This window comes from Etheostoma cragini, chromosome 16, assembly GCF_013103735.1.
Source record: "Etheostoma cragini isolate CJK2018 chromosome 16, CSU_Ecrag_1.0, whole genome shotgun sequence".
NCBI classification, from domain to species: Eukaryota; Metazoa; Chordata; class Actinopteri; order Perciformes; family Percidae; genus Etheostoma; species Etheostoma cragini.
In genome coordinates, this window is record NC_048422.1 from 12,454,100 (window position 1) to 12,465,774 (window position 11,675).

At 42.0% G+C, this 11,675-nt stretch overlaps 2 protein-coding genes across 6 annotated transcripts in view; both read right to left on the reverse strand.

The window, feature by feature from the left end:
* rc3h2 (ring finger and CCCH-type domains 2) overlaps positions 1-6,477 on the reverse strand; it is a 23,989-nt gene extending 17,512 nt beyond the window's left edge. Inside the window, exon 1 of one of the 5 annotated variants that reach the window (XM_034896440.1) lies at positions 5,959-6,472. The gene's annotated coding sequence lies outside the window, so the exon portion shown is untranslated. Of the gene's footprint in view, positions 1-28; positions 444-5,958 lie in introns of those variants that run through there. The other 4 variants (XM_034896442.1, XM_034896443.1, XM_034896441.1 and 1 more) reach the window with 4 other exon arrangements.
* Positions 6,478-8,924: 2,447 nt separating this feature from the next.
* Positions 8,925-11,675, reverse strand: LOC117959361 (zinc finger and BTB domain-containing protein 26-like). The gene is made up of 3 exons (XM_034896454.1): positions 11,208-11,675; positions 10,663-10,980; positions 8,925-10,354 (listed from the first exon to the last, which is right to left on the reverse strand). Exons 2-3 carry the CDS (start codon positions 10,972-10,974, stop codon positions 9,251-9,253), a joined length of 1,416 nt encoding a protein of 471 aa, XP_034752345.1. The 5' UTR covers positions 10,975-10,980; positions 11,208-11,675; the 3' UTR covers positions 8,925-9,250.

Below are 11,675 nucleotides of genomic sequence, written 5' to 3' on the forward strand. Positions count from 1 at the left end.
AGACAGTTATAATGCCAGTTTTACGCACCTTCCAAACTGCCCACAGCGCGCGGTGACCCCCTAGCCGCGTGGACAGCTCCGCTCTGTCCTCGCGATTCATATTTCCTTCCGCGAGGAGCCCAAATATAACTGCTTACGGCTATTGTAGCCCACAAACTGCCGAACCACCGTCTGAGTAACAGTGACGGAAAGCACGATTGAGGAAATGGATTCAGGCGAAGTTTGGAGACGATGAAGATGGGAAGTTGTATCATGGCGTGTGGGCCATATAAAACTCTCTTCCTCTGTGTGTGCGCAGAATAGTGAGTGGTGCAAACTCTGGAGGCAACTGTTCCCGTGATTCACTGGCTGTAGTCACGTTGACAGCCACCTGTTCCTGTTCTAACAACTGCTCTATCCTGTTTTTTACAGAATCCCTGACAGAAGTTACGAGGACCGGACTGAGTTTGTGATACACTGTAACTCTGCCTGTCTCTCTGTGCGGAAATTATTCCTGCACACATGGCTGGATTCAACTCGGTGCATTGTATCACCACAATTAAATTCATGATATTCATAAGTAGCTCCCAACACGTGGCGAGTTCATAATAACATGATGCACATAAGACTTCATTTACTTGCATGAATGGACCATTACTCCTGTATGTAGGCCCATGCGAGCATGCCACAAACAAAAAGCCCCAACATGAATAAGTCTGTTTGTGTGACAGGAGACCTCAACTTCCTCTTCTCCCTGACTGATGAGGAAATAGACTTATGAGCTCTGTTTTTATTCTTTCATGTCTGCAATTCAGGCTGCATGGTTTTTAGTGTAGAAAAACTTGAGGATATGCCATTTTCAACACACCACATATCCAAAATATCCCTAAATTGTTGAAGGCAGGCTTCATAGACTTAAGCAGTGGCTAGTTGATCCACCCACTCTACTGAGTGGAGGATGAGAAGTACATTGTGTCTTTACAGCCACAGTTGGCGAGCTATCATCTGGCTCAGGACAGCAAGTCCTCACTTGGCCCCCTCTGTGTGGGGGAGGGCATCTGGAGTTTCCTTTGGCATGTCTCATGAAGACAGAGTGAAACAGAAAGAGAGAGATTGACTCTAGAGAGTGATTTTCAGAACATTGAGGTAAGAACATTTTCCCAATAGGACGATATTTGGTACATTTTCACTTTTCAAGGGTATTTGGACTTCGGTTTAGGCTTACAATGACACTTAAGTCACTATCTATCGCCAAATGAGGTAACCCTAGCCTACTGATGAAAGCCCTTACATGCACAATATTATGAACTTGGTTTCTTTTCCATCACCCAGCAGTAGTTGTTCTGTCAGACCGGACTCTGTTTGGATCTACGTGACGTGAGATCCAAAAACACACCTGCAATTACTGCTTATAGCCATAGGTGCCACCAAAGAGAACAGAACACAGATCTTGGAGATTACAACTAAAAGGGGAAAGGTTGATATTCTCCCATTGCCAGCAAAAGGTCAGGTAGAAATAAATCAGCTAGACTCATGCTGTCACAGGCTAAGATCACTACAGTGCCTGCCAAATATTAGGTAAACATCTTTCACATGGCTATTGTACAATGATAGCACAGTTTTCATTAGCATGACATGTTATGGGGTGTTTGAGTCCTTGCAATTAGGGGTAGGAATCCCCAGAGGCTCTGTGATACAATAATATCACAATATTTATGTATATTATTGCAATTTTGAACAGTATAAAAATTCTGTGATATTTTGCAATTTATTAAATTTTTCCAACTTTAAATTAGTTTTATCTAAAAAGAGACATTTCTCCGTTCATCTCACTTCCATTTTGTTATTAATTTGTGAGTACCACCAGTGGATCGAAAAAAGCACCCAAGTTTTATTATTCTAGTACCAAAAAATTAAATGATCATGTGCAATTTATATAACAAAAGATATGTCTGTCGATGCAGCATTGATAAGAAAAATATTGTGATACTATGCTATATTTTTTTTTCCCCCACTCCTACTTCTTATGGCCATCTCCCACAGAAACAGGGACTCTGAAAACAGCATCGGAACTGAAAGGGAGAGTACAAGGAAGCAGAATATAACAGTCAGCCAATGGGAGGATCATCTAAGTACTAGTATAGTACACACTCTAGGACTATGGTTAACAGTTCCTCAAATCTCTGCATGATACATTGAGACTGATCACATGTTCCACCAAAACAAGCTCCTTCCTGAGGCCAACTCCGTGCGGAGCTTAGCGCCGCTCATGATAATTGTGATCGGTTTAAAGAAAATTCCAATAAACCAGAATATGTGGCATGTGGAGGAAGGTCATGCAGACTAGGCATGTAGTAATGATGGATTGCTGTTGCTGTGTGTATGGGGTTGTCACACTTAACATGTGTTTGTATGTTGCACTGGTTTCTGATTGTGCTGCTGTGTCATGATGACATTTAACTGTCACTCATTGTGCAACTCCAGCTTGAGTATTTCTGTAGGCCCAGTGGAGTGAGCTGGCACAGTTACCTCTATTGCACCCCAGTATCTGTAGAGAGAGACATCAGGGACAGAAGCGCCACATTGACCTGTGTATAGAGAAAGTAACTAATAGGTTCTGTGTTATGCGAAATGCAGAGCAATGATAGCCAGACAATAATCAGTTTATGAAGCTATAGCATAAGAACCATAAGTAAATAAAGTATACATAACAAGCATAAGCCAATATGCAGTCAGGAAGGCTATACTATTGCATACTTAGGTCTTCTTTATTTTTCACGCATCTAAATTTAATCCTTACACACGTGCACACCATAGACAGTTAAAGGAATGGACCAATAGATTCCGTTGCTATGGGCGGAGACTAGTGAAGGCTGTTGGAAGCTCTTTTCTGGTGATAGCTGAGTGTTACTGCACAGCCTCCAACTGAGCTTGAAGACATGAGCAACATTTCTGAAAGTTGTAAGTCTTTTGGCAGCTGTGCCAAGAGAACTCTCAATTATTCAGAATCTTGCAGAGAAGGAGAATGTAAGTAGATAACATAGGCACAGGCTAATTATTGCTAACTACTATGCTATAGTTAGAAATCAGTAATCAAACCTTTCTTATCCTGTACTGTTTGGTAATTACTCTACTATGCGACAGTAAGTCGCGTGGTTATGACACAAAATCTTTTGACCAATATGACCAATTTTTACAAAAACGTCTGCTACGGAGCCATAACATGAGCTACAAGGTAACAGAGCCTTATATATATATATACAAGGCTCTGTTACCTTGTAGCTCATATATCTATATATATATATATATATGTTTCTTTAGAAGACTGTAAAGTTATTCGCTGTCAAAGTGACGTCAAAATGAATGTCAGTCAATGGGATGCTAATGGCAAGAGATGGCTTGTTAGGATCAAAATGGCGCCATAGGAGCTTTGTGACAAGAGGCTTACCCCCTTGGTGCACACTCATTTCTCCTTTCTGTCCTGTCCTGCTCTCCTCAGCTGGTCACATCAGCTGATCTCATCTATCCAATAGCTCAGCGACACACCCACATTGTAAGCCTATCATCCGGCTGCTGCCTCGTTTGAATATGATTCTCTCTCTGCCTTTAGTACATTCATGCTGCTGAACGTGGAATGTTTACAGCTGTTACGCCATTTAAATCTGTTCTCCTCTCAGTTGTTGTCAGCTGTCATTTCAGTGCAAATCATTCAAATGGCAATGCGCCTTGACCTCCCAATTACCACCAGTCTTTGCAGATTCTTTAGCTCCATCCGCTCCATCAGCCTAGACAACAGAATAATCAGCCACCACGACCACCAGTGTCTGGACTCCAGGGCAGACCCCACTGGGTTACAAATCTCCGTTTAGACTCAAAGTGCCAAAGACTTTGAGATTTGTTGTAATAAATATTCATCTTTACTTCATTGACTTTTCTCTTCTGATTGAAATACAAAATGTGGAACTTACTAAGCTGTTATGATGTGTTTGACAAACTGACATCATGAATTACTACTACTCTGACAGCTATTTGTTTGGGGCTTCGGCATGCCCCAGTGGTTTAAACACATTCTGACACGAGGATCTGTGTTGCATGTCATCCCCTCGTTCTTTCTCCTGCCAATCTTAACTATCAACTACCAGATAAAGGCAAGCCATTTTTTAAATAAAGAATCTAAAAGTTAGACGTTTGACCAGTTAATGGATCCACAACAATCAGTAGCAGTAAATCATGGATGAGCTGTCTCAGTGTGGTTGAGCAAGAAATGCATCGTCTGACGGAAAAACAGTTATGCTCATATCATCCAAAAGCCTTTCTGATATTATGTGCACACACACACGCGCATACAACCACACAAGAAATAATAAATGGCTGGATGGACACGTACACACACACACACACTCACACACACGCACACTGCCACAGAACATGAGTTGGACCTGAGGGAACGGAATCTGAAGTAATATGAGGACTCCTTCTCACTGTCACCATTGCCCCTGAATTAGAACATTCCATGTGGTCTGTGTGTGTGTGTGTGTGGGGGAAATTTTGTAAATTATCTTAATTTCAAAGTGAAAACACCATTAATCTGGCTTTACTGCTCTAACACACACACACACACACACATACACAAACACACACACACACACACACAATTTTTGCGGTTAAGGGGGCGGTGCCTATCAGCTGTAAAGTGAAAGCAACACACTAAAAAGATTCAACAGGCACACAAACTCTAGTATACATTCTGGGAAGTATAACTTACAAAATGCACACACAAAAAATCACAATATTTTGATATTCATTCAAACATTTTGAGAAAAAAAATGTAATACAAGGCTATAATGGTGGAAAAGCAGATAGTTTTCTTGTGATATTCAATTCAATTCAATTCAATTTTATTTATAGTATCAATTCATAACAAGAGTTATCAAAAGACACTTTATAGATAGACCACACTCCAGAATTTACAAGGACCCAACAGTTCTAGTAGTCTCCTCCAAGGCAAACAACAGTGCGACAGTGGCGAGGAAAAACTTCCTTTTAGGCAGAAACCATTCCTTTAAAATGTTTCTTTCTATAATTTATCTATTATATGGTATCTATTTAATTTATCCCAGCATTACTACAGTTGTTTCATGTCTGCTCACTTGTTTTTGAGTGTACAGTGGGGGTATGTGGGTCTGTGTGATTATTTATTCATTAGGCCTCTCGTCACAGTGTGTGGGGGTAGTGAATGTATGGTAGGCAGGGCCACTTTACAGCTCATACACTGCTGTATTATACAGCACATGTAATATAAGCATATGCACTATTTTGCCTGTAAGATGTCTGCAGTGACAGAAGCACCCAAGAGTTATGCAATCTTAGTTTGTTGCAGTCTTGGATAATATTGCTAGAATAGAGGGTTACTTAGTTGCAACTCAGCAAGTTATTGAGTAACCTCCAACATAACAGGCTGGTCAATACCTAAACTTTATGATGTCAGACTAACAGCTAAATAATATGCAACACCTGGACTTGGAAACTGCTCTGCTGCTGCTCAGGAGTCCTTTTGAGAACAACAGTGAATGTCACATCTGTGCAAATGCCTATCATCACGCCTGGAAGAGTAACATCAACTAGTCTCCACCACTGCAGCAGCATATCTACAAATGCATGTTGCTTTACAGCATGCAATGAATGCTGCAACTCTCTCTGCAAACACCTGGTTTGCATTCGTATTTGGCTATGAGCTAATGGGCCCACAATTCGAATACAACCAGCCTTATTATAATAATCCATCAGCACCAGTTGCAGGAATTGATGATGAGCTTGTAGCCGCAGGTCTAATGATAGGATTTCTGAAATCTGTTGCCGCTAAATGAGAAAAAAATGTCCTAATCTGACATCCAAATGCCAAAGGCTTTGCACACATGAAACAAAATCTCGATTTGAGGAGATGAGAAAGTAGCGCGCACCTCTGGATAAGTCACTTACCTCACGCACTACAACAGAGCACCAGAATAAACATAATCAAAGACATCCACAGAAGCGCATCAAAATAAAAATGAAAATCTTCATCAGTTGCAAAACAACCGCAGCAGGCAGCCCAGGGAGATCATTCTTGATGCGAGGGCGATATGGCTCTGCATTTCAGAGCATTAGAGACAGCTCCCTTGGTTTAGTTGTGATCCTCTGCCCCCCTTTTCGATTGTACAAGACGGGCACATTCGCTCAGGTACAGTGAGCCACACACTCTCAGTTTTACAAACCGGGGGTGAGAGGAGATGGTGGTATCGCTCCGCCGGTGATGGAGCCTGAAGAGCGTCTCAGTCTCACCACCGGTTTGCACGAGCTATGAGCTGCTGCTCCGCTGTACGCATCAAGCATCCTACACTGCCCGAAACGCGGTTTTGTTCAGTCTCTGACCGTTCAGAAAAAAACTAGTGCGTAATTGTCGGAGGTGCGGCGTGGGGTACTATTTTAATCTAGTGAGCAAGGATAAAAAGATGTAAAGTGGCGAAGCCGGAACAAGCCGCTTTTCGAGGCGTGGGCTCTCTGGTTTTAAAGGAACAGACCGGCAGAGGATGCGCTTCGACAAGTGCGCCTGTCAGGGGAAGTTCATAAAGACACACGCAGTTCCCGCTCGCTTATTGCAGACCTAACTTTACAGAAGTGGAGTAGCGGAAGAAAAAACATGCCTGAACCTTTTTTGCCTTCCCCATTATTCATGGCCCCAAACCTAAACATGTAGGCTACGTGTGTTTAATTAGCTCTTTGCAAAATAAACAAAAAATAACTTAAAAATTTAGTTTTTGTTGTTGTTATTATTATGCTGCTACAACATTTGATAGTGGCCTAACTAAAGTCAGTCTTATGTGACTATATTCAAATGTATTTCATGTAAAATATAGTTATTTTTATTGAGATAGTCTTTTCTAGACTATGATACTGGTTTATGCACAGCATTGTTCATTATTTATGCACTGAGGTTAATCCTATTAGTTGGATAGCCTCATCCTATACACTACAATGGATTTAGTCTGGCATCTGAACAGGATTTAACAGGCTCTTTGGCCATGTAGGTTTCAAATCCAGTTTTTATAATTCAGTCATACTGTAGTTATATTTCCTCACTGACCTGCTGTTTACCACAGGAGAGGTGAGCCTACTCATTATGAGTACATCATGTGATTACATAACCATAACATATCAGAGAGCTAATTAAGTGCTAAATTACATTTACATTACATCAAACACTATTTACAAGCATGAAGATGTTGGCACGAAAAGTTACTTTAGTTAGTGAAAATAAGAACAAGCACTTGCCTCCGTGGTAACAAGTGGTGCATTTGGCTCTGCAAGGAACTCAAACTCATTTACATAATGAGTCAGGATAATATTTATGTAAGTAAAACAGTGATTAAACTGTACGATCTGAATGTTTTATTTGAGTGCTTCCTTTATATGTGACACACTGTCTGGAGTGAGCTGTTCACATTGTCAAAGAGGTGTCCCTTATGAAAGGGAACAGTCAGTGTTGCAAAGAATGGGATCAGGAGGTCAGCAGACTTTAATATCAATCTGCACCTAACACCTCACCTTTAATTAGGATAATAACACAACCAACAGTACCATAATGTTGAGAGTCTTGGCCATTATTACATCAATTTACTCCATTTAACAAAAAAGTGGAACAGTTAGGCCTACTGTTTCCCTCCTAATCTCATCAAAATCCATAACTCACCATATCTGACTCTAGACACATCAGCATACTCATTCCTCAACCTCTCTGCAGCCTTTGACACAATCTCCCATACCATTCTCCTCAACTGCCTGGTTTCAGCCTAACCTTTTACTCAGGAAGGCAGAAATTTGTCACCATTAGCAGCTTCCCTCTGACCCAGCTCCGGTCAACCAAGGCGGGCCTCAAGGCTCTGTGCTTGGACCCATCCTTTTTACTATCTACATGCTCCCCCTTGGTCAGATTATACGGCAATATGTGGTGATGCATTGCTCTATGTCAGCACAAAACCATCCACTCGGCTCCCCCTCGCCCTTCTCCCTGGTTAACTGTCTTCAGAACATGACTTAACATGACTTCAAAGCCTGGATGTCAACCAACATACTCAAACTGAACAGCAGTAAAAACAGAACTATTGGTTGTGGGCCCCCATGGCGCTGCTCCAGAAGGTTGGAGGTCTCACCCTGGATGTTGACGTAGATGCTTTCATTACCTCCCGTTTGGACAACTGCAATGGAGTCCTGCCTGGGGTCCGCAGCAAAACCCTAGACAGGCTCCAGTATGTCCAAAACTCTGCTGCCAAGGTCCTGACCCTGATATTGTGAAGACCTGCTGCATGCTACTGGTCCATGAGTTTGCGTATGTATAGTACTGCATCTGTAGTATTGATGTCCCTGTACCATTTTCTTCATGTGGACATAAACAAATTGTTAAAATGTGTGTGTGTGAGAGACGTGAAATTTAGTATTTTGTCTAGCAGATTCCTTCAACATTTAATTACATTTGATATATCTTTTGATGTATATTCTTGGATGCCGGAGGAGGGCAACAACTACTAGTCCATTCACTTAGATGAGTGACAGTTACATTTCTGGGCAGAAGGTGAAAGAGAGAAATGTGAAGGGAAAAAATGGAGCAAGACAACATGGAAACTCTCTCAGCCAAGCTGGTAAACCCACTCCCTTATAACGTAATGCTCAGTGAGCTGCATAACATTTTAGACGGGTCAAATGGTGAAGCAATGACTGTTTGCGACCCCGGCCTCTATTTATAACATGCAATATGCAGTATAATGTCCATTGAATCTGCAAACAAGCCAAGAAATAGTATTTTTAAACTATGAAGGCCTATTATTTCTTTTATCTAGGATTTGTTGCAGTACTTACAGTAGTGCTCTGTTGATCACCATTATTAAATGTTTAGGATTATAACAATTGCTTGCATAGTTATCAATGGCTTATTTTATTGGTAAAGCTGAAAAACCTTTGGTTGTAGAGGGAACAGAGACACAACTGGTTGGCTGTGCACATTATATAATGCAAGAGCATTAGAGGCAAGAGATAGTGAAAGTGGAAAGTGAGATCATCTTTACTTTGAGATTTTGCCGAATTAAAATTAATCTTTTTAATAGAAAAAATTAAATGTTTTAATTGAAATACCCTATCTTTCTTACACTCTAAGTCAGGGTCAACTATAGCTTTATGTGCTTCCTGACACCATATTTGACATACGGTCAAAATTATGTAGTAACTGTTTTTGTTGTCATCAGTGCACAGTCTCCTCAAGCTTACCATGAATGTCCTTTAGGTGGCGCCTAAGACTTGGCTTGTGTGCAAAGTGCACAGCACAGTATTTACAATTATGGGGCTTATCCCCTGTTTGCAGATTGAGGTGGTCTTGCAGCATGGCTTTCTGGGAAAATGTCTTGTGGCACAGCGGGCATCTAAAAGGCTTGACGCCAGTGTGGTCGCGTATGTGGCGGGTCAAGTAACTCTTCTGGAAAAAGCCTTTCCCACAGACCAAACACAAGTACTCTCTGTGCTTCTTCAAGTGACCCACATAGCTCTCCAGGTGCTGGAAGACTCTGTCACACCTCCTGCAAAGGTATGGCCTCTGGACCGATATGCTGTCTGAATCTTCTATCAGCTCATTTACGGAAATATTACTGTTTGGCAGATGTGCTCCAGAGAGGCGAAACAGATTGGAGTCCATCAGCACTCCACATGCTTGCAGTGGATCTTCCAGCAACAACATTTCTTCCTCTTCTCTTTGCTCCTCCTCTGCTTCTTCATCTTGGTCCTGGGAAGCTTCCACCAATGTTTTGTGTGGAGCAGAACTTCCTCTGGTTGTGGATGATATTTGATCTTGTACAGCTGCAGGAGGGTGTAGCTTGCATCTCAGGGCAACTTGATAGGATGGCTCGTTTGTGTAAACAGGTTGGATGCCTTCACCTTCCTCTGACTCCAGGGTACCAAGACAGGACTCTGCATCTTTAGTTAACTCTATTTTAGCTAGCACCACCCTCCTATTATCATCTCTGACCTCCCTTTGTCTTTGACCATCCCCCTTGACTCCTTGGCTGCACCTTGACTTGGATTGAATCCCAACCGCCCATCCTTTCTTTGAACTTGCTTCCTGGATGCTGTTGCTGGGCTGGGCTGCATCCCTTTTGTCTTGATTTTTGAAACTGGTATTTGGCCAGTCACTGTCAGGCTGCTGGACTTCCTTTTCTGAGTGTCTCTCCAGTTTCAAGGAAACCAGTGTGGGACTGAGATACTGGGAGACAGCCTGGGAACATTTCTCCACCACCTGACTCATCTGTAGAGCACTGGCGGCAGTCAGGTAGCTCACCACTTCTCTCAGAGGGACCTGCATTAATAGATATACAACGGACACCAATACATTAATAATAGGAAAAAAGGAAAAAAAGAACTAGCAGTACAAAATCCAAGTCTAACTTCCACTTGTGCACTTTAAACACACAAAAACAAAACTACAACAACTTAGTCAAGTTGTCTCAGTCATCTTAAATGTTCACAACACCTACTCTGTAGTTGTTGTAACAATATGTTTGTTCTTTATTTCTAGATTTGGGAGTAGGCTATAGTTATATCCTGGATGTTCTGCTCTGTTTTTTTACTGTAAAGTGTTTAGAGAAGCAGTAGATTATATTGCACCTCTAAGATCCCCGTGTAGCAGGACAGGAGAAGTCTCTTGCCAACCTCCACACTGGAAACTACACCCAAGCTCAGCTCAGTCCGGTCTTCGTGGAGCAGGAATTGGTCACGTAGGAAGTCTGAGGACGCTGCGAGCACTGCTCTGTGACCGTGGAAGTGGAGAGGCTGCTGGACAGTGGCGCTCTGCGGACCCCCAAGGAGGAGTGTGATATCACAGAAGCGCTGCTCCTCTCTTAGAATATTGATTTTGCTCAAGGTGGAGTCCCCGTGGGTGGGGAAACATAACTGTAGGGTTTCAGAGGAGCTTGACATGCTGGTCTGTGGATTTGAAAGAATATTCACTTCACAGATTTTAAAAAGGTTGAATACAGAAAAGCTTTGAGCTGCATCATTAAACTGTCTTCTCAAATAGGTTGTGGGCCTTTTCTGTAAACGGTGTAATCTAGCATGATTTGTAGTTGTGGTCTCCAGTTAAGCAAAACCTATGCACCACAGTCAGTAAAATAGCAGAGAGCACAAGCACTGACATGATGATGCAGCCTCACCTTTTACTGCAGGCTTATCTGTGATGATGGATCCAGCGGTTTGAAAAACACAAATAATTCAGAGATAACAGTGCGTCTCTATATTCGCCTGATGTCTGACAGATTAACAACAATTATTGACGGATAAGAAAACGTAACACGTGCAGAAGAATGGGATGCATCTTTCAGCGGTAAAGCAACGGTCATCCTTCCTCCGGTTTTCTGCTGAGGCTCTTACATTTACACAGGAGCGCGTGTGTGTGTGTGTGTGTGTGTGTGTTGCGCAGGAACAAGAAAATTAACGCCTTCAGTGCCTCCATTTCACCAGGGTTTCTACACAGGCATCGAGGGGTCCTGGTATACATATTGTGTGTAAAACATAGCATAAATGGAGATAATGCAATTCGTAGCCAAATAAACGCATGGTGATAATAATGCTCACTACAACAACTCCTCACTCAAACTAGTGCGCAAATAGTGTTTACACTT